We start from the raw sequence: 24,148 nt of genomic DNA, 5'->3' as shown, positions 1-24,148 counted from the left end.
TTTCACTTGTCCAGGATGGTGTTGGTGTGGCACCAGGGGAGAGACGAGCAGAGTGTTCAAGATCCCTTCCTGCCCAAGGGAGCTAGCAAATGGGGAGTCTCGTCTGACCCCACCTGCCCCACCTACCAGTAGCTTGTTCTTGTAAACATATTTCGTGTGTCCTGAAGAGTCTTTGATCTCCTTGCTGAAAACCAAGGAGATCTCAAAGAGGAATAGGTGTCGCTCCCGCCCCTTCCGGATCAGCGACTTGGGGTCCCACACTTGAAAGGCATCTTGTAAAATCAGCTCCCCCTGCACGTCCAGGTTCTCGTCGAACCCTGAAAAACACCCGTTTCCAGTCTGTGTCGTTTCTCCACCACATGTGGGCACCTTGCTCTCGTCCCGTCTTGGAGGCAGGCTTCCTGAGAGTGATCCCTCAGCTCCCACAGCACTTTTCTCTCAGGCTGATTCCTGGGGCTCCTGCACACCTCAGAGGACAGCTCTGCACTGGGATCAGACCCCTTTTCTGCCCCAGGTCTCCTCTGCCGAACCAATATCAGGAGAATCTCCTGCAGAGCTTCAGAGCAGTCTCCCCCAGCCCTCTGCCAGCCGGGGACGCCTGCAAAGGCGAACGCCATCTCTCCTTCTCCCTCCACAGCCCCCGCTGTCGCTGACCTGGAGCTCCGAATGGGGCTGACGACACACACCGCCTGCCTGAGTGCCCCCCGACCCCACTCCGTTCATTGTCACTTCATTTCTTACACTCCGTTCCTAGGACTCTTCCCCTTGCTAGCTCCTGTACTACGCGGCGCACAAGCCTTCAACAATTAATATTCGTATCAGTTTAACAGAGGTTCTGGAACTTCATTGTGTATAAGAATCACCTAAAGTGATTATGAAAACACATGTATCTGCCCATTCTTCAATCCCTAAAAGACTGCGATTCAGTAGGAGTTGGGTGGAGCCCATGAATTTGCACTTTTAAACAAGTTCCCAGGTGCTGCTGCTGCTGGTCCATAGAGCATACCTGAAGGGCCTGGATCCAGAATACAGGTCAGGGACAGGCTGGAGGAGAAGGTGCTCAGAGAGGCAGACATGCAGGGGAGGGGCTGGCGAGCAGGTGTGAACAGAAGAGTAGGAGGTGGAGAAGGCGAGACACTAGGAGTAGATTCAGATAGTCAGGGCTCAGTCTGGAGAAGGTAACCATGGCTCCTCTGCACGAAGAGGTGGCCTTCCTGTGTTAAGGGTGGCCAGGATATACTGAAACCAGACCAAGTCTTTGGCAGTGTTGGGGTAAGGGGCAGGGAAGGAAAAGTGGTCTCAAAGAGAGGACTACCCCCACAGGGTTACTATGTGCAACAAAGAAGACTTGCCTGCCTTATTTCACCTGTTTGCCAGCCCAGGTTGGGATGTGGAATATTAACTCATCTAATAGTTTTGACCATGGCTGCTCTGCCCTCATCTGCTGGGTTTTGCGGTGTTGGGAGCACTTTATTGTCTCACTCTGCCAGGTTTCTGGGTCCCTAGAACATGGTTCCAGCGGACTGAAGGAGCTTTGACAAAGTCCCATCAGTTATATCTGGCTGGACTTGACTCCCCTGCTACGAGCGGCTGAGGGTAGTTGCACACTGACAGGCGTGTGCTTAATGCCACTGAACTGCACACCTAAAAATGGTTAAGGTGGTAAACTTCATGTTATTGCATTTTAAAAGAATGAAAAAGAGAGAAGGACAAGGCTAAAGACAGTGTGTATGTGTATGTGCCGGATTTCTGCTTATTACGATGACAAGTGTGAGGCAGATGCTATGCAGATGAACAGGGCTGCTATGGGTCAGGGTTTTCACACCTTTACAGTAAGGATGATGATGGCTTGTCCTACTCTGCCTCTCAGGCAGCAAGCTGTCCACATACCTGATGCGACACAGGCCTGGGGCTACCTGTAGGCAGGTGATAGCTGAGCTGGCCCCTGTGGATCTCCTCTCACACTTCCCCAGGACCTATGGAACAACTTGCCATTTCTCTTCTCTTCCAGCCTGGTGCTGTTTGACTTCACACCACATCCCCCCCATGACGCCAGTTCCACAGCTTTAGGAAAGGAGGCTCCCCGGGAGGCTGAGCGCACAGCTACCTTCCAGCATGCTGACGTGCATGGCGTCGTTGGCTCTCTTTGGGACACTAAGCATCACCTCCAGGCCTTCCTTGAGCTCCCCTTTTCCTTCTTCACAGCAAGTTAAAAGTTCCTGTGAAAGGGTCCAGACACAGTTAGAACAGTTTCCCCCAGCTTCCCCAGCCTCCCACTAGCTAACCCCTCAAGGCAATCATATACCAGTTCCTCAAGGAATTATGTGCTGTGCTTAGTCACTCAGTTCTGTCCAACTCCTTGTGACCCCATGGACTGTAGCCCACCATGCTCCTCTGTCCATGGGGATTCTCCAGGCAAGGATACTAGAGTGGGTTGCCATGCCCTCCTCCAGGGGATCTTCCCAACCCAGGGATTGAACACAGGTCTCCCACATTGCACGCAGATTCTTTACTGTCTGAGCCACCAGGGAAGCTAGCTTCATTGTCCGTAATGGTCCCCTCTGGGAACCCCTCTGGGGTGGAGAGGTTATCACCAAAGAATTCAACCACCATGCTTTTCCCAGACTGAGCTTCCTCAGCTCAATCTAATCCAACTAACTCAACCCAACTCCCAAATGGCTGGCACTAGAAGTGAGCAACTAGGGTATTCTCTATCACTCAACTAACCTGGAGGTCAGGGAATACCCCTGGCAAAAGATACAAACAGAGGTGCAGCACTATGCCATCATAAAGAGGACACACAGCACTCATCCATCAGCATGCCAACTTCCAGCACCACTTTCATTGACACACCTCTGCCACCTGAATGATTTCTTCCACACTGGGAACAACTAGGGATTGTGGAAAGTACAGGTTTATAGCTTTTCAGAGTCCTAAGAGATTTTTAGATGATATGTATTAGAAGTCAGCCCAGGGCCAACAGATAGGATCATGGACTAGTCCCTGGATTGTCAAATGAGGACACTGTGCTCAAGAAGGACATGGGTTTTGCCCAGGTTATAGAACTCACTGGAGGCCATGTAGAGGCTTGAATCCAGATTTCTTGAATCCAAATCCAATACTCCATCCACCAGGCCAACCTGCCTTCCCCCTGTCCTCCTGGACCATGCTCTCTCTTTAACGTCTCCATTGGAGACTAGGTCTTTACCCTTTCCATAAAAGATATATAATATCTGGTTGATGGAGAAAAGATAATTTCCAACTATCTTAGTAACCGTAAAGACCATTCGAAGTGATTTCACTCAAACCAGAGGGATGCTGGCTTTCGCTTTTCCTATCAGGGTTATCATATCTTGCTCACTTTGACACGGGAAAGGAAGACGTTAAGCAACAGATCTACAAACCATACTTTCTCCTTCTGGGGATGAGGAAGGCAGGGAATGGGTGGATGGGTGGGGATGCACTTCCAGGAAAGAAAGAAAGTTGACAAGACCAAACCTTATAAACACATCAATGGCAGACCTCCTGGCAAATTAATGGTGCCTGCTAGCAGGAGGCTCCTTATTTACGGTGTGCTTTCAGTAGGGTCTGTCTGGCCTGCCTATGATTTCTTATGGTAAACAAACCTACAATCAATGGCTCCCTGGAAAGTATCACATAAGTTACATAACTAAGTAAAAAGTGATTACAATTCATGATGAAATGGCTCTCTTCAGGGTAAGTGATAGGATGCAACATACATTATTTAGAAACTGTGCATGCTAATCAAGATCACAGCATATCCTGATGTTGTGAGAAAGGTCTTGGAGCTTTTGGTGGTCCTGGACTTCTGTGTTTTATCTCTGTCTTGGATTATCTGTATCTTTGAAATTATTAGTAAAGTAAGGTATCTGATTAGTGATCATCTGATACGAAAATCCAGGCCTTTGTGTTATCTTCGATACATTCCCGCATGAAGAAGGGAGCTCTGAGTGTCCAAAGAAGAGATACACCGCCTAGAGCAGATGCTTGGGAGGCAGACAAGATCATGTCTCGGCTCTGTCTTTGGTTCCAGTCAGTGTAACAGTGTCATTGTCCAGAAAGTTGCACTTACTTCTGCCAACCTTAAGTTCTCTTCCCTTACCTAATTTTAACCCTCCCAACCTGTTCTCATACATCATCAAAGGCATTTCTAGGCAGAAACATGAGAGAAATAAGAAATATGCTACAGTTTGTAACAGAAAACACCAATTACTTTAACCTCCCAAAGCAATTTGGCATGTCCACCAACCAACCAGCAAAACCAATGCGTTCTCCTCAGATCTCTGCTATAGTTTATAAAACGGAGAAAGCTCCACATTTAATTTAGACTGAAAAGGACAGCTGTAGCAGATTTACACAGACAATATTGAACACTCTGACTTTCACTTTTATGCAACACCTAAAGGGAGGAACTCCAGAGGATACTGATAATTAAATATCAGTTTACTTGGAATAAAGCTGACTTTAATGAGAAAATAAATCCCATATTATTTATTTATAGTAAAAGCTCAGCAAACTATTTTTCTTTTACTCAGCAAGCATTTGGCTACAAGCACATTTGAAAGAGGTCAAAATTATCTTACTAAGTCTTTTCTTCCCCAAATAACTTTAAAACATGTCTACAACAAATTCCCCCTACTTTACTGTCTTCTTTCTCAGTTACCTGCATAGTCCTCTCTTTCTAAAACTGCTAATCACACAGTGAAAGCCCAGAGCCCACCCTTCCATCTGCCTAAAGCAAAACACAGGGCAGCCTATCCATCCTCCACATCTCCCCCTTGCCCAAGGCACAAAATCCATCCTAGGAACTTCAGCCTTGGGGATTAGCAGGGAGGGGTGAAAACCTATATTTCTCTGAGAGCTGGGGCCTAACTGACTGGAGACCCTGGTAGTGTGGATGGGTGAGTCAGTTTTATTTTATTTTTTAAAAAATTCACAACCCCATCAATTCCTGAAAGAGCTTTGGAAATAACTTAAGTTTGAAAACCACACAACACACAGATCTTCTTGCATAATAATAATCATTTAGAAGAGTCATACATCATGTGGGCTAGGAAAGGAGAGGATAATTATATACAGTTGTTATTGTTGCTATTTAGTTGCTAAGTCATCTCTGACTCTTTTGTGACCCCATGGACTGTAGCCCGCCAGGTTCCTCTGTCCTTGGGATTTCCCAGGCAAGAGTAATGGAGTGGGTTGTCATTTCTTCCCCCAGGGGACCTAGGGATCAAACCTGGGTCTCCTACATTGACAGGCAGATTCTTTACCACTGAGCCACCTAGGAAGCCCAACATTACAGTACTTTTCATTTAAATCTATAACCCTGCTCCATCCAACAGCCCATTCATTATGCTTACTCAAATGTTTTGTCAGAATCCAAGATAGAAGATTGTTCCCCACCTCTGGGGTAAGGAGAAACTTCTGTAAGTAACCATCAAACTAGACACTATCTGACAGTCAAAGGCAAAGAAGGACCTCAAGTTCTTGTGATTAAAGAGCAGAGACATTACTTTGCCAAACAAGGTCCATCTAGTCAAAGCTATGGTTTTTCCACTAGCCATGTATGGATGTGTGAGTTGGACTATAAAGAAAGCTGAGCACCAAAGAATTGATGCTTTTGAACTGTGGTGTTGGAGAAGACTCTTGAGAGTCCCTTGGACAGCAAGGAGATCCAACCAGTCCATCCTAAAGGAGATCAGCCCTGGGTGTTCATGGGAAGGACTGATGCTGAAGCTCCAATACTTTGGCCACATGATGCAAAGAACTGACTCATTGGAAAAGACCCTGATGCTGCGAAAGACTGAAGGCAGGAGGAGAAGGGGATGACTGAGGACGAGATAGTTAGATAGCATCACCAACTCAATGGACATGAGTTTGAGTAAACTCCAGGGGTTGGTGATGGACAGGGAGGCCTGGCGTGCTGCAGTCCATGGGGTTGCAAAGAGTCGGACATGACGGAGCGACTGAACTGACTGACTGACTGGCACACCAATTTTTCAGGAAAGAATACCCATGCCCTACTCTGAGATCTTAGGAGAAATTTTCTCAGTCTTTATATAAGAAACTTCAAAAACAGAATGGCATCTTCAAAGTTCTACCTAAATAGCTGTGATGGTCTGCACATAGTTATTTCTGACACTGCTGCTGCTACTGCTGCTGCTAAGTCGTTTCAGTCGTGTCCGACTCTGTGCGACCCCATACATGGCAGCCCACCAGGCTCCGCCACCCCTGGGATTCTCCAGGCAAGAACACTGGAGGGGGTTGCCATTTCCTTCTCCAATGCATGAAAGTGAAAAGTGAAAGTGAAGTCACTGAGCCGTGTCTAACTTTCAGTGACCCCATGGACTGCAGCCTTCCAGGCTCCTCCGTCCATGGGATTCTCCAGGCAAGAGTACTGGAGTGGGGTGCCATTGCCTTCTCCGATTTCTGACACTAGTCCTCAACAAAGGCCAAAGGCATGGATGCCCTGTGGTGATTCTCTAAGTCATTTTCTGCAGGGTTGGCAGACTGCAGTGCCTGGAAGTGAAGTCCTGGAGTTGAGAAAGGTGAAGGTTTGAAGGACGGGGCTGAAAAATAAGGATGATGTAGGACCCGGCCCTAACCCAGAAGGGAGAAGAGGTTGGGGTGTGGCTCACTGCTGTCCCCACTCTTCTCATCACAGAACTACAAATGCCAAGTCAGTAGGACCCCACAGACAGGAAAGGTGGGCGCACTTCAACATGACTGGAATCTAGATTGAAACTAGACGGGTTCTCAGGTTTACTGAGGCAGCTAGGAAATGTGAGGTTCAGCAAGCATCTCATAGGACTGAATTTCATCAGAGTTTCTCTAGAACTATACTACTTACAACATGCTTCTCACTATTCTTTTTTTTTTGCATTTGAGAAGTGACCAGCAATATAGTCAAAGTTAGGGAAAACTCCACCCTTACACATTAAGAGTTAATGCAGATACAGTTTTATAACTGCCTGTGATATCGACTTCCCAGGTTTTCTTTGAGAAATGTCACATTTTCAGACTGCTAGTATATTCTCTGAGAAGAATCAGCTCAAATCACATAGTATTTTATATAATTTGATGATTTGACTCTTAAAGAAAAGGGTTGGGAGAAAAAACATATCTCCTGGTTGGCTCCAGAAGAACCCGTAACACGTAGGAGCCTACAGATACAGAGCTGTCATTGTGTCTTTGTATGTACTTTCAAACTATTTCCTCTTTAAAATCTCCTAGTCTAGACAAACACAGACATTAAGGCAATGATAGGTGCTGCCCATGCTGGCACTGCCCCTAAGACCTTGATCCTGGATCCTACCAAGAAGGGCCACCAGGAGGGATCTGCCCAGAAGGAAAGGATGGGAGAGTTTCTGTGTACCCACCACTGTCTGAGGTGGCAGTCACTAAGAGCTGTGCAGTGGTGGGTGTATATGAAAACAATCACAATCCATCCCTGCTTCCATTTCTCCTCCTTCCCCCAAAATAAGCATGTGGGATTTCATGGGATAGAACATGCAGTCTGGAGCCAGCAATGGCAGCGTGGGCTCATTGCTGAAGTTCCGCTCTAGGCAGAGGAAAGGTCTTCAGGTAGAAGCTTTCCCACGCCTGGGCAAAGCTAGGATTCCCTGGACCTGGTTGGCAGTGTGGTCAGGGTGACATAGAGGGGAGGGGAGGTACCTTCAGGAGCAGCTGGTACTTGGTAATCCTCTGGACAGGCTTAATTAGGTAGGAAGAAATGGAGTTGGCCAGACCATGCCGCTGCTGTATCTCCTACAGGGATAAAAATGGACACTGTTAGACACAGTGGGACATGTGCACGTATGTGTTCTGGGAGGAGGTGAGCAGGGTTAAGGACAGAGGAGAAAAGGAAAAGGTACAAAATGATTAGAAACTATTCTTGGAAGGGGAGAAGATAAAGGGAAAACGTATAAACCAAAACACATAGGAAATAATCATTGTGTCTTTAAATGATAATGAGTGCCTGAGCAGTAGAGAGGATCACACCTAGATTCTGGAAAAAGTGAAAATACAGTTAGATAAGCAAGATGTACATAGGTCATTGATGGCGTAGAGCTAAAAGAATGAATTAGGGTTTGATGGTGAGTTTTTCAAGGGTAAAGTTTCGCAGATCTTATATAGAAGAAAAACATGGTGAAAACAATATTTCAGAAAGACTCATATAAGCCTAATAGCAACACAGAGAGTAGAGATTGGGAAATAGACACAGAGACCAGTCCAGAGATTATTGCAGAAGTCTAAGTGTGTAAAAATAGAATTACCATCAATCCAACAATTCCATTCCTAGGTATATACCCAAGGGAAATCAGAAAATATGTCTACAAAAAATTGCTGCAAAATATTCATAGTAGTATTATTTTATTAAGAGTAGTGAAAAGGTGGGCATAACCCAAATGTCCATCAACTGATGAGTGGAAAAAAAATGTATTATAGTCATACAATAGAGTATATTTTTGGCCATTAAACAGAATGAAATACTGAGACATGCCACAACACAGATGAACCTTGAAAGCTTTATGCTAAGTGAAAGAAGTCAGTCACAAAAGAACACACATCACTCCATTTCTAAATGAAGTGTCCAGAAGAGGAAATCTATAGAGACAGAAAATAGACTGTCAGTTGCTCAGAGCCAGAGGGGTAGGGAGGATAAGGTGGAGGGTGATGGCTAAAGGGTGTGGGGTTGCCGTATGAGGTGATGAAAATGCTCTAAAATTGGCTGTGAGGATGGCTGCACATGTCTGTGAAGGTACTGAAACAAACTGTACCCTTTACATACATCTATATCTACAGGTGTGTAATGCGGGGGCTTGCCATAAACGAAGGTTAGTGAGCACAGAGCATCAGGAGAATTACAAGAAACATTTTAAACCTAGACAAGGTAGGACTTGTTACGGGCCATGAAGGAAGGTGAAGAAAAGGGAATAATAATCATAATAAATCATTCCATTTTCCTCCAGCTATCCCAGAAGGTGGCAATTTTCTCACTCATTTGCCTCTTCCCTAAAGCTATGTGTTTATATCAGGACTTGTTCAAGGAAAATGGGCAAAACAGCTGGCAGCCTGACCCTATTTGGGCAAATGAACATTTTGAGCTTATCTGGGGCTTTGGCAGGAGAGCTCAGGCAATAAGGCACTTGACTGGCTTCCCTCTCTGACAAGATGCCGAGTTCCAGGAAGGCTTCATGTGGAGACTAAGGAAGGGGTGGTGTCCAGTGGCTGGGTCAGCCAACCAAGCTTAGTAATCAACAGGGTACCAGTCATCACAGCCTCACAGCTCCCATGTCTGGTGTAGAAAATGCTGGATCATGTCAATGTGTGGGCCTTTCTGGTACTTGAATTTCCTGTGCTCTCTTTACAATAATGGATAACAGGGCTGTCTTTATTGGGGGTTTGATCTCTGATAGAAGGAGGGCCTAAAGTAAATGGTCTCTAAGTATAGCATTTAGGGAAACTCTTCTGATGGGAGGGAAAAAGCTACAAAGATGATGCTTTCTGGAATGCGTAGGGAACCATCAGGAGAGTTTGCTGCCCTCTCTCCCTACCTCTAGGCCAAGCTCCAGGAACTCCTGCTGGACTGGTTTTCTGTCTTGCATTGGCCTCCCTAACTAATGTACAGGCTCATCAGGCATGATATTGGAAATGGGGATAGGGTGTAAAATTTGGGGTATGTCCAACTATAAATCAAAGCCTAGAAACTGGCTACAAACAGGAATATGAGGAATGTAGGATGAGAGGAAAATGCAGATTGGCACCAGACACTGTAACATGTAAAAAATGAACCAGGCAAACCATGAGTCAACCTCCTGAGGAGCTCACAAAAGGAACAGTATGGCATTTGTAACCTGTCAAAAGGCAGGAGGTTGCAAATGCCAAAAGAGACAAAGCATACTGCACACCAAGAGAAAGGCAAGGATTCCCGTAGGAAGCAACACATGACTGTGACCGTTTAAGGATAGGAAGACTTTGAAGGGTGTCTATGTGTGCCCGTGTGCAGTGTGTGCAAAGGGCTCACAGTCTATCTTAGGCAGTGAGAATAGTGTGAGCAAAGATAAGGAGGCAGATGAGTCTGCAGCCTACTTAGAGCACAGGATATGTATGTTCAGAAAAATGTGAAGTGGAAGACAGGACACAGTGCATTTAAAACTTCAAAAAGACTCTTCTAGATACTATTGATAAAAAAACCCCATAAATATCTTAAGAGAAATGTATTATTAAAGAGACAGAATAGCAGTATAGGGCATCCAAAATGATACCCAATAACTTCTGATACCAAGTCAGAGAAGTACTTTTCTTGAGTTTTTGGTTTAAACAAAACCTCGCAAATTTCACTTTGGGACCATTTCCATAGTAATACTCCATCTTTAAAAATCATGTCTGTTTTTTCTTGTCTGGCTTTCACCCATTCAAGTATTATTCCTTCATTGAGCAACAAGACACTTGTAGAATCACTTCTGTTACAGCAGGTCAGGCTAGAAAGATGCTCAGAGAAGGATTATTTTGTAAACTTGGGTATGGGAACCATATTCGAATGTCTGAGACCCCATGGGACCTGGCACATTATCTTGCCTACAGTAGACATTCAAATATTTAGAGAAGGAATGAGTAGGCAGAAAGTTAGACTGACAGACATTTAAAGTTTTCTGAATTTCAAGTGTTGGTCACTTCTGATAGGACTATCAGAATGGCTATCACCTATCTCTCATTGAACTTCACTTTTTTATTCTCATTTCTTTCCTCCCCCTGTTCTTCCCATGCATCCTACAGTGATTCATTTGATTCTGTTCATGTTATAGCCAATACGTCACTCTCTGGGGACCAGTATCATAAACACATCATTTGCCAACAGGACTGTGTGCTCACCCAAAACCAGAGGCCCTGGCAAGGCACATCAGCTCTGAATCTCCTCTTGGCTTCCACTACAGAACAAGTGCTTGACCCTGGCTGCACATTACTCTCACCTGGAAATGTTTAAAAATCTCAATGCCCAGGCCAAATCCAGGCTGATCATAACACAATCAGGGCTGGGACTGGAACCAGTATTTTTCATAGCTCTAAGGTAATTCCAAGGTACAGTCAAGGTTGAAACAATTGTATTAGAGTAGTTAGTGATTCTCAAACTTGACTGGGCATCAGAGTCACCTGGAGGGCTCCTTAAAACTCAAGATTGTTTCCCTGGGGATTCTGATTCAACAGATCTAGAGCAGTGGCCAAAACAGGCATTTCTAATAAGTTCTCAGGTGATGGCAATGTAGCTGGGCTAAGACCACACTTTGAGAAGTCCTGCATTTGAGGAGCTATATAGGTGGCTCAGATGGTAAAGAGTCTGCCTGCAATGCGGGAGACTTGGGTTCGATCCCCGGGATGGGAAGATCCCGTGGAGAAGGGCATGGCAACCCACTCCAGCATTCTTGTCTGGAGAATCCCATGGAGAGAGACAGGAGGGCTATAGTCCATGGGGTCACACAGAGTTGGACATGACTGAGCAACTAAGCACGCGCACACGCACACACACGCGGGAGAAGTGGAACATCTTGACTGGCACTTGCATCCTAGTGCACCTCTTCTACACGTGAGATTTACAGCTAGCTAGATTTGGCGTTGTGTGCTTAGCTGCTCACTTGTGTCAGACTCTCGGTAACTCCATGATGTTGAGATATGCAGGCAAATGTGCCTTATCTGAAACCACAACACTTGAGATGGGATGAAGTAAAACACAGCATTTTTGTTTTGTTGTTTATGAGTCGTGTCCAACTCTTTTGCAACCCCATGAACTGTAGCCCACCAGGTTCCTCTGTCCATGGGATTTCCCAGGCAAGAATACTGGAAGTGAGTTGCCATTTTCTTCTCTAGGGGATATTCCTGACTCAGGGATCAAACCTGCGCCTTCTGCTTGGCACATGGGTTCTTTACCATTGAGCCACCAGGGAAACCCAGAACAAAAAATAAACAGTGGTTTTGGTTTTTTCCATGTTTTATCCACTAGAGAGAGGACTGGGGGGCCAATAAAGAAAAATGAGGAACAAAGGATAGTTAGAAACCTATAATCTGAAAGTAGAGAAGCATTCCACCTGCTCATCAGTGGCTCAAGAATGGAAATTCACAGCTTACATCAAAGAAGGTGCCTGCATGCTCCAGGATCAGCTGGTTGGAATCAGGCTTGTTTTTACAGTAGGTGACGTACATCTGAAATTTGTCTGCCTAAAAAACAAAGATAATAAGAGATCAGCATCCATTAGTTGCTCCCTTCTGTTGACTGTGCCATCAAGTGCTGTGCAGTTAAACCCTTAGATTGCCTGGCACAGACAATTCTGTGGCAGATGTCCTGGGCTCATTAGGCCTGTGCTACCCTAATAAACTTGGGGATACTTTTTTCTTATCAGCAGGGGAAGAGAGCTCACTGAAAAAGAGTTCATTTCAAAACTAGTCCGTACTAGATAGAATTAGAAAAAATCAGTTTACAAATCATAATATGTCCTGAAGCTGGACAGAATTTATTGAGAGCGTATCCCTCCTCCTTTTAGCGTTACCTATAATTTGCTTCCCATCTTGAAAAATGATAGCATTTGCTTTAAAAATGAAAAGTCAAATGAAAATGAAGTGTAATCTCAGCAGGAGATCTGCTTGTACTCGAAATCTCCCATGGGGGCAGTTTCTAGGGCATGTCAAGCAACTGTGCCACCATCCCACATGTGCCAGAAGCAATGATGGGGGAAAATGAAAGCAGGGTGACCCTTAGGGGGTCCTAAGTGAATCCTAAACAGATTGCTACTTTAAGTCAAGAATCTTATGGCTTGGTGAAAATTCATTTCTTATGTCTTTGACAACTCCGGGGTTAGTGCTTCACAGCCTTTCCACTGGGAAAGTTACGTGTACTTTGACCACCAAGCACTTTTCCCAACTGTGAAGTACTTCCCATCCCAATGCCTGCATAACACTGGGGATGTCCTTTTCTAAAAAAGAAGCCTAACTAAGTGCTAATTATAGCAGGTTTCACTTATGCCAGCACTTACTTTCTCAAGTACTCTATCCATATTAACTCATTTGATCCTTATGAGAACCCTATGTGATGAGTTCTTTTATTATCAACCCACTTAACAGGTATGAAAATAGTGGCATGAGGTTGGTTGCTGTTGTTTAGTCGCTAAGTCATGTTTGACTTTTGTGACCCCAGGCTCCTCTATCCATGGGATTTTCCAGGCAAGAATATTGGAGTAGGTTGCCATTTCTTTTTCTCCAGGGCATCTTCCTGACCCAGAGACTGAACTTGTGTCTCTTGCATTGGCAGGCGGATTCTTTACCACTGAGCCACATGAGAAGTCCACAGTGTAGGTTAGGTCACTTTAAATTCAGAAAGCAGTGGAGCCCAGGCAAGTCGACTTTAGGCTTCTTGGTCATAACTCTTGCTGTTCAATACACGGCAACTCTTTCCACCCTCTACTCCTGCACTATAGTCATACGTTAAGGTGATAAGACTTAAGAAATCACTTTGAGATAATTCTTGGCAAAATGAGCATATTTTATACTAAAGGTTTTCTGAAACCAATTTTATGTACTATTTAGGAGGCATTCATCATCCCTAAGAGATGCTAATAAATCATACTTAAGGTTGACTGTAAGGCAAATCCACAAAATGTATGAAACAAGATGCCAAAAAAAAAAAATCCCTTCACTTAATGGTCAGTTTCATTTTGTCTCTACATTGGCTGTGCAAGGGATCATATACTATTATTAGCAATAATGTGAACTGTGCATGGGCTCATGAATTTAGAGGTGGAAAATGTATTAGCACAAAATAAAATGGCAATCTGAGACTTCCTCAAGAGAGCAGGCCAGGAAGTAAATGTTACAGTTTCAGAAAAAGGAGGCAACTCAGGTCTAGAGTTGCAGGATAAACTGTGATATTAATTATATGTCAGTGGACTATTCAACATCCCAGCTCCTCTGCGATCTTTCCATCTATAAAATATAAAACATAACCACAGCCCTGCCTATTCCATAGGGCTGTTATCAGCGTAAATTCTCTGAATTGTAAAGACATTGGAAAAGTAATTAGCCCATTTTGAGTAGTAGTTCTAATTGGTTAATTGTTGAATACGTAGAACTCCTGGCCCTGGGGAAAGATTTCCATGTTTAGTTGCGCTTACTGTACTAACTAGGTGGGCTTCCCAGGAGATGGTGGTACACATATCAAGAACCTGAACTTGGGATAATGGGGCGTGGAGATACTAACAGAGACTAGTGTTTCCATTTATATAATTAGAACCTGGTACATTCAGCCCATGTACTTGGCCCGTGACAACAGCTCCAAGAAAGAGAATGACTACATATACATCCTGTAGGTCAGAACTGGGATGGACAACCAAGGAGTCTGTTCTCTTATCAAGGAAGAAAATGTAAACAATGGCTTGGTGGATTTCTAAAGTTCTAATCCCCTAATCCTCATCCTGTTAAAAATAACTCATGGATGGAGCTGGAACAGTTCTTCTACCAGGGGTGGTGGTCTTGTTTCAATCTCCTGACATTTCAGTTTTTGAAAGTTTTTTTAAGGTAGATATCAGACATGGGCTCTGGTGCTCCGTGATAGACTGCTTTCTTTCAGATCTACTCATGGATCTTCTCTACAGCCTCTGGTCCTGTGTTAGAACGTCAGTGACACCAAGCATCAGCTCAGGCACTGAACAGTGATGCCATCTGCTATCACCTGTACCCCTGGAAAACATGGGATCGTAGGAGGAGAAGTTCAGTAGGTTACCCAAGTAACAAAGCAGTGTCCCACATCCTCAGGCAGCTGCTCATACTTCTCCAGTTCTTTGAGGAAGATGCTGCAAGGAGGGAGAAAGGCTGAAATCAGACATTTCTGTACTGTTGGACCCCTCCCCACCAAAGGCTCATACTGAGGCCAACCCAATCTCATAAACTCTCCATTATTTACATATGCCTTCTCCACTTTCTAAGTGATATGCAGTAAGGAGCAATTTAAAATATGTTGGAACTAATTTCATTAAATCTTTAATTAATTAATGCTACTTAATTGTTTCCCTTAAAGGTTTACACTTCTCAGGCTGAAAATAATGGAATATGATACTTGTGTTGGGCATTTCAATGCTATGACTCTATTTTTTAATACAAGTAGTCTGAGCATGTTGCAATGTTTGAAAATATATAGATACAGGTATCAAAAGACCAAAATAATACTATCTATGATCCCAGAGGTAAGGTGGAAAAATTCTGAATCCTATACTGACTTCTTTCCAACTTTTCACTTTCTTCTTCTGTCAGTACCCAGTTTGTGCTAAAAACTGAGTTAATGCTTCTGGTTGCTGACACTGTTAGGAAAGAAAATTTAATGGGGAAAATGTCATAATACATTTCAAAGCTGAATTGAATTACTACCGAATTATCTGCCATTGTGAATATCTAAGGCATGGCTCCTTTTTATGTTAATAAATAATAAACAGCTGACTACACCAACTTCAAATTCATATATTAAACAATTGGTTTGAACTCAGAGAATACAAGCTCAAATAAGCCAGAATCATTGGAATGGCATTTTCTTTTTAAAAAATAAGACAAAGAGTTACAAATAATTATGGGGCTGTAGGGAAACATTCTGACAATGATGGAGGATGGTATAATCTCTACAGGTCAATTCGACAATATCTATAAAAGTAAAAAAGTACTTATCTTTGCCTCTGCAATTTTAATTTTGGAAAATGTGCTATAGTTGTAATCACACATATGCAAAATGAAGTATACATACACATATTCACTGTGGCACTCTTCATAATAGCAAAAGGCAGTGTCTAGGTGACAAAGTAAACTATAGCACATCCACAGAACCACAGACTATATGGCTATAGAAATGGCAAAACTTTGTAGGTTTTTCATGGAAGATATCCAGGTCAAGCTGTTAAGTAAAAAAGGCAAGGTGTAGAAGAATGTACCTAATATTTGGCCTTTTGTCTAAGTAGGGGATACATACACTGTTATTTCCAGCTCAAGAAACTAATGGTTAAAGTGTATAATTTTAGTTTTGCAAGATTAATTCTGGAGATCTACTATATAGCATAATATCAATAGCTAAGATTACTGCATCACATACTTAAAACTTGCAAAGAAAATGGATCTTTTGTTAAGTGTTCTTATATAACAACAGAAAACTTTGGGAGGTGATAAATATGTCTATGGCCTTGACGGTGGTGACAGTTTCATGGGTATATAATTATCTTCAAATGCATCAGTGTTTTGCAATATTAAATATGTACAAATTTTTACATCAACCGTACTTCAATAAAGTGGTTAAAAAGAAAGTCTTCCCAAAACAAAAAGACAACCTACTGAATGAGAGAAAACACTTGCAAATGATGTAACCAATACGAGGTTACTATCCAACATATATAAATATCTCATACAACTGCAAATGAAGCAACTGACAAAGGATTAATTCCAAAATGTATAAGCAGCTCATATAGGTCAATACCAGGAAAACTAACAACGCGATCAAACAATGGGCAGAAGATCTAACAGACATTTCTCCAAAGAAGACATAAGGATGGCCAATAGACACATGAAAAGACACTCAACGGCACTCATTATTCAGTTCAGTTCAGTTCATTTCAGTCGTGTCCGACTCTTTGCGACCCCATGAATCGCAGCACACCAGGCCTCCCTGTCCATCACCAACTCCCAGAGTTCACTCAGACTCACGTCCATCGAGTCCGTGATGCCATCCAGCCATCTCATCCTCGGTCGTCCCCTTCTCCTCCTGCCCCCAATCCCTCCCAGCATCAGAGTCTTTTCCAATGAGTCAGGTCTTCGCATCAGGTGGCCAAAGTACTAGAGTTTCAGCTTTAGCATCATTCCTTCCAAAGAAATCTCAGGGCTGATCTCCTTCAGAATGGACTGGTTGGATCTCCCTGCCATCCAAGGGACTCTCAAGAGTCTCCTCCAACACCACAGTTGAAAAGCATCAATTCTTCGGCGCTCAGCCTTCTTCACAGTCCAACTCTCACATCCATACATGACCAAAGGAAAAACCATAGCCTTGACTAGATGGACCTCTGTTGGCAAAGTAATGTCTCTGCTTTTCAATATGCTATCTAGGTTGGTCATAACTTTTCTTCCAAGGAGTAAGTGTCTTTTAATTTCACAGCTGCAGTCACCATCTACAGTGATTTTGGAGCCCCCCAAAATAAAGTCTGACACTGTTTCCACTGTATCCCCATCTATTTCCGATGAAGTGATGGGACGAGATGCCATGATCTTCGATCAAAGGTACACTGAGTTATCACCTCACACCAATCAGAATGACCAAAATACTACAAACAATAAATTCTGGAGAGGATGTGAAGAAAAGAGAACCCTACTGTACTGTTGCTGGGAATGTAAATTGCTACAGCCCCTATGGAGAACATTATGGAGATTTCTTAACAAACTAGGGATAAAACTACCATATCACCCAGCAATCTAACTACTGGGCATAAACACTGAGAAAACCACAGTTCTAAAAGATACATGCACCCCAATGTTCATTGCAGCACTATTTACAATAGCCAGGACATGGAAGCAACCTAGCTGTCCATCGACAGATGAATGGATAAAGAAGTTGTGGTGCATAGACACAATGGAATATTACTTAGCCATAAAAAGGAACAAATTTGAGTCAGTTGTAGTGAAGTGGATAAACCTAGAGCCTGTTACACTGAGTGAAGAAGTCAGAAAGAGAAACAGATATCGTGTATTAATGCATATGAATTGGATCTAGAAAAATAGTATGATGAATCTACTTACAGAGAAGAAATGGAGACGCAGACACAGAGAATGGTCTGGTGGGCACAGTGGGGGAAGGAGAAGGCGGGACAAACTGAGAGGGCAGCATTGACAGATATACACCATTGTGTCTAAAACGGACAGCTAGTGGGAAGCTGCTGTGTAGCACAGAGAGCCCAGCCTGGTGCTCCGGGATGACTGGGAGGGCTGGGATGTGAAGCGGAGGGAGGCTTAAGAGGGAGCAGATATATAATATAATCATGACTGATTTGCACTGATGTATGGCAGAGACCACCACAATATTGTAAAGCATTATCCTCCAATAAACAAACAGACAAACAAAAAACAACGTGGTTTAAAAACGGGCCGAAGACCTGAATGGACTTTTTCTCCCAGGAAGACATACAGATGGCTAACAGGCACATGAAAAGATGTTTCAACATCATTAATCATCAGAGAAATGCAAATTAAAACCACAATGAAGCATCATCTCACACTAGTCAGAATGGCTATCACCAAAAGGAACACAAATAACAAATGTTGGCAAGGATGTGGAGAAAAGGAGCCATCCTACACACACACACGAATTTACTCAGCCATAAAAAGAATGCAATTTTGCCATTTGCAACAACATGGATTTACTAGAAGGCTATTATGATAAGTGAAATAAGTCAGACAGAGAAAAACAAATACCGTATGATATCACTTATATGTGGAGTCTAAAAACTACAACAAACTGGCGAATATAACAAAAAACAAACAGACTGACAGATACAGAGAACAAGATAGTGGTTACCAGTGTGGAGAAAAAAGAGGAGAGGGGCAAGAAAGGGACGGGGGATTAAGAGGCACAAACTACTACACATAAAGAAACAACCTACAAGCATATACTGTACAGTGTGGGGAATACAGCCAATATTTTATAATAATTATAAATGGAGTATAGTCTCTAAAGACTGTGACTCACTATGTTGTACACCTGAAACTTATATCATATTGTACATCAAGTATATCGCAATAAAAAAAAAGAAGAGCAACAGACTTTCACACGTGTGAAATAACACAAAAAGAAGAGCATTCACCGCAGTACTGTTTGAAATAAAACTGGGTTGGAAGCAATGCAAGTATATTTTTAACTCATTACCACAGGAAACCAGATGAAAAAACATGGTGGATAAAGATAAACATGGGTCAAATACTGCCACCAACTGTCACAGGAACTAAAAGGCCTTGGGTTAAAATCCTTGTTTTGTCAGGTTAGGTGGCTCTGGGCAACTTACCATGAATCACAGCACCCATATTAGAGTGACATTGTAATGATTATAAATGAGACAATAAAATTTTTTTAAGTAAATTAAAAGAAATAAATGAAACAGTATAAAATGCAAGAAAGGGATAGAGGTGGGTGGGTCTTCTCAATCTACACTTTTCTATTTAATTTTGATTTAAAAGTTGATTCAAAAATTAAATTAAAAGATATAAAGTAAAAAAAAAAGATATAAGGTAGGTCTGAATTATTCCATTACTTACCTCTACCATTGGAACAAATAAATTTTATTGATTTGACTTATACTACCTGATTTCTCTTGTCTAAGCATTCTGGAAGCATCTTATAATTACAATTGGTTATGGGTTTTATATATATATACACACACACACACACACACACACACACACACACACACACACATACCTGTTATTTGTTTTATCTTTCCAATGACATAGAATGATTTGGTTTTGGTTTAAAGAAATATATATGTGCAATTAAAAAATGTTTGGCAAGCCATATTTGTAAGGCCAAAATGCCAATGATTTATAGAATCATAGATGATATTTTTTGTCCATCTGCCATTGACATTTTCTACTACAAATAAGTATTACTTCAGTAGTAAGTAAAAGTCAGTTGAAAATGTTTGAAGACTCTTAGCAGTATCCATTTAATGATAATCATCTTTCCCCTGAATTCTGGAGTATCCTGATCTGAATCACTGAACAGCAGTGATTATAATGCAATTTGGGCTTACAAAATGCAAATATGCAGTGCTCAAAAATCAATAAAGGATCATATTTATTACTACTTTTAGAAGAACTGCAGGTGACCCACATGTATTTAACATGAATTCTAAACTAGAAATAGAAAAATATATAATGCTGCAAGTGAGGAGCAAATTTTTTACAAGGACAAGAAGAAATCATGGGGGTTTTTTTTGTTGTTGCAAACAGAAGCAATCTGGATCATCACTGCATACATAATATATTAATTCAGTCATCTATTTTTAATATATATAATTTTTATTTCTGGAACTAAATTCTAAAAGACATGTATTGTGTGGCTGTTTTCCATGAGAACACTGAACATAAGGTACAAAATCGTCACAGGTATTTTTTCGGGTGTTGAGATATTCTTTGTGGCTGTTTCTCATATTGGCCTTCAGGATAATCTCAGTGAAGACAGTGGATGGAGATCCAGCTCTGAGCTGTGATGGGCTGAACAGGACCTGGGGGTTAGGGCTGGAATGGCTTGGTGAGTGAGGGAAGAGCTATTCTAGGATAGCGGCTGGTGAAAGGAAATGAACCGCTTTAAAGAAAGGAGGAGTGAGAACAGAAGAGTACTTGGGAAAAAGAGAAAGAGGAGAATCTGGAGCCCCAGGCACCTAGGAGAAACACTCCTGGGTGCAGGAAGCTTCCACTTGCCCACTTTTGGGCTCTCCCTCCAGTCCCCTCACTCTGACCACTATGGTATACAGGTTCTTCTCTATTAAGAGTGACCAAAGAAATGATACAATACCTGGATCATGACATTCCATAGAAGATATAAAACTGTATCCTTGTTTTAGGAGTTGCAAGGACTCTGTGATGACTCAGGGAGAGCTTCCCTCTTTCCTTAACTTATGACCAAAGGTCAGTGACTTGGTCACTTCAGGTTAATTTTAAGTAAAAAATGGTAATTATGCCCACAGAGTTGATAATTGATCTAGATGCTGAAGACAGTAATAGCAATTTTTGGTGACAGCAGCTGCCTATGGGAGGATACTCTAAAAATTCTCAAGAAATGAAAGCACTTTAAAATGAATTAAGTACACAGAATATCATGTCTACAATTAATGCCTTCCTGGAAAATGGTTTTAACAGCAACTGCCACTAGCCCACTCTTCTACTAATCCAAGGCCTTACTTTCCTTTCCTCTGCAAACCAATCTCAAATAAAAGAACCAGAGTTCACATCTGGTCACAGTTGTCAGTAGGGGGTCTTACAAAGTACCACTTTTTTTTCAATTTTAAACAACCTCATGAGGTTGTTGTGAAGATTTAATAAACTCATGTAGGTAAAGAACCCAAACCACTACCTGGCATATCAGTTCAGTTTAGTTCAGTCACTCAGTAGTGTCTGACTCTTCGCGACCCCATGAATTGCAGCACGCCAGGCCTCCCTGTCCATAGGCACTAAATTAGTTTTTCAGGATCAGTGCCTCCCAATTTTAATAAACTCCACTCCTGGAGATTTACTCCCAGGGAGCTCTTCGACCATGCCCCTGGTGAAAATCTATAGTAGACTGTCTTCTCTGAAAACCATATCCTAGGAAAAATCTTGATTGGGGTTATGTAAAAATTGGATTTCAAGATCACATATCATTTAAGCTTGGAAATTCTGGGTTAAACTAGTTTATTTATGAAAGGACTTTTAAAATCCTATAATATGATGAGGTACATTATATCTCTGAGGTAAGTAGAGTGTGCAGTGCTTCCCAAACTTTGTTGCAAGTGGAACACTTTTGGGGAAAGTATCAGACTTTGTCTCAAGGAACACTTAGTGACCCCTACTCCTGCCTGTGCACTGTCCTCTGGGGTTAGGATCTGAGCATCTGTATCATTTAGCAAAACTCCCCAGGTGATTTTAATGCATCCAGTCCATACATACATCAGCTTTTGAAAGCAATTTTTTTGGGCTCCAAAATCACTACAGATGGTGATTGCAGCCATGAAATTAAAAGATGCTTGCTACTTGGAAGAAAAGCTAAAGCTATGACCAACCTACACAGCATATTAAAGAGCAGAGACATTACTTTCCCAAACAAGGTCCGTCTAGTCAAAGCTATGGTTTTTCCAGTAGTCATGTACTGATGTGAGAGTTGGACTATAAAGAAGGCTGAGCACTGAAGAACTGATGCTTTTGAACTGTGGTGTTGGAGAAGACTCTTAAGAGTCCCTTGGACTGCAAGGAGATCCAACCAGCCATCCTAAAGGAAATCAGTCCCGAATATTTACTGGAAGGTGAAGCTGAAACTCCAACACTTTGGCCACCTGATGCAAAGAGCTGACTCATTGGAAAAGACCCTAATGCTGGGAAAGATCAAAGGCGGGAGGAGAAGGCGACGACAGAGGATGAGATGGTTAGATGGCATCACCATCTCTATGGACGTGAGTTTGAGTAAGCTCTGGGAGTTGGTGATGGACAGGGAGGCCTGGCGTACTGCAGTCCATGGAGTCACAAAGAGTCAGACATGACTGAGTGACTAAACTGACTGCCCTTTCCAGTATGCTTCCAGCTGGCAGATCCTACATCCACTCTATATGGTTTAATTTTTAAATAAAAAAGGTAGGAATTAAACAAGCTACTCTGTGATGGGCATATCGATTCATAACTTTGAATAAGTTGTGTACTACCATCTCAAGTAATTGCTGAAGACCAGTAGCAGTATTAAACTCTATTTTGCTTTTTAATTTGAAACTTATGAAGATGACAGGTTATGTACACTTGATCAGTATAATTCTACCTACTTCAAATAGACATTATGAGTTTAAATTAAAGCACAAGAAGTCACAACACTTTCTACAAATGATGGGACATTCCCCCTCAGCTGTTCTATAGCAACATCTTGGTCTTTACCACTCCAATAATTATGTGTAATAAATCATGGGAGAATGAGCAAAGCAAGAAGTTTAAGTGTTTGTGTGAATATCTGGGGTTCTTTCAGAAATGAGTAAAACTTTTAAAGAAATGTCAAGATTCAAATACTGTATGATATCACTTCTTTGCAGAATTAAAAAAATACAACAAACTTATGAATATAACAAAAAAGAAGCACACTCACAGATACAGAGAACAAACTAATGGTTACCAGTGGGGCGAGAGAAGTGGGAGGGGCAACACAGGGGTAGGGGATTAAAGGCCACAACTATGAGGTATAAAATAAAATAAGCTACAAGGATATACTGTATAACACAAGGGACACAGTCAGTATTTTATAATACTTATAAGTGGGGTCTAGCCTGGAAAATTGTGAATCACTCTACTGCACTCCTGTCTTGTACATAGTGGGGCTTCCCTGGTGGCTCAGATGGTGGAGAATCCACCTGCAATGTGGGAGACCTGGGCTCAGTACCTGGGCTGGGAAGATCCCCTGGAGGAGGGCATGGAGACCCACTTCAGTGTTCTTGCCTGGAGAATCCCCATGGACAGAGGAGCATGGTGGGCTACAGTCCATGGAGTCGCAGAGTCGGACATGACTGAGCGACTACGCACGGCACATCGTACCTAACAGTGTACAACAACTACACCTCAGTAAAAAGGAAATGTCAAGATCTAAGCAATGTTACTACTCTGTCAAATTATGATGATGTAATACATTATGCAGTTACTTTATGAGGAAAATGCTTCCCTCCGGCTTTGGATGGGATCCTGGGAAATAAAGCCACTAGCATTACTGACAGAAAAACTTTGTGAGCTTTGTCATTAAGCACCATGAATACAGCACCATTCCAAAGGCACCCTGGGTCATTCTGAAACTGTTATTTTTGCCAAAGGTAAATTTGGTCTGTATCTTACTGCTTCTAAAGAAGTGTGTCCTTCACTGAGGACCTTCATATCAAGGGTACAGCTTGAATTTAAAGGAGAATACATGTGATGGCCTTGTTTGTGCATGCTCTCAGGCATGGGCATATACACTTGTTGGTGAGAAGGGGAATGAAGCAGGGTAACAGTGGTAACAAGAGAAAAGCAGAACAACAAGGAGACATAAACAAATAAAGCTGGAGGCAGGCTGGGGAGAGAGGTATCAGGCTTATTTGCAGGCATCCCAGGACACTGCCCCTTACGCTTTTGCATACAAGAGGAGCTAGAGATCATTTCTAAGGGACCCATTAGTGACCAGATAGACCCAGAGCCCAGCACGGAAGAGGTTCTGGACTGCAGGCCAGGACAGCCGGTTAGCACACTGAGCAGCTGTTAAACTACTGGAGGGTTGTGTGCACTCCAGGGAAGGTGCCAGATGGTTCATAGAAGTCTTTGCTCAGCACAGTTTGATCACCTGGGCTGGGCCATGATAATCACCAGGCTCTGTCTCTTT

The 24,148-nt window shown here is 42.5% G+C and overlaps 1 protein-coding gene across 6 annotated transcripts in view; it reads right to left on the bottom strand.

Annotated features, from left to right (window-relative positions):
- KALRN (kalirin RhoGEF kinase) overlaps nt 1-24,148 on the bottom strand; it is a 694,704-nt gene that overhangs the window by 210,108 nt on the left and 460,448 nt on the right. For all 6 annotated transcript variants that reach the window (XM_068966221.1, XM_068966363.1, XM_068966508.1 and 3 more), the window contains exons 26-30: nt 14,786-14,855; nt 12,142-12,231; nt 7,693-7,785; nt 2,108-2,219; nt 127-317 (exon numbers count right to left, since the gene is read on the bottom strand). In XM_068966221.1, the coding sequence (XP_068822322.1) occupies nt 127-317; nt 2,108-2,219; nt 7,693-7,785; nt 12,142-12,231; nt 14,786-14,855 (556 nt within the window). The remainder of the gene's footprint in view (nt 1-126; nt 318-2,107; nt 2,220-7,692; nt 7,786-12,141; nt 12,232-14,785; nt 14,856-24,148) is intronic.

This window comes from Capricornis sumatraensis, chromosome 1 (genome assembly GCF_032405125.1).
Source record: "Capricornis sumatraensis isolate serow.1 chromosome 1, serow.2, whole genome shotgun sequence".
In the NCBI taxonomy this organism is placed as follows: Eukaryota; Metazoa; Chordata; class Mammalia; order Artiodactyla; family Bovidae; genus Capricornis; species Capricornis sumatraensis.
The sequence above is the reverse complement of the archived record's forward strand: the minus strand, read 5'-3'. Positions and strand labels throughout refer to the sequence as shown.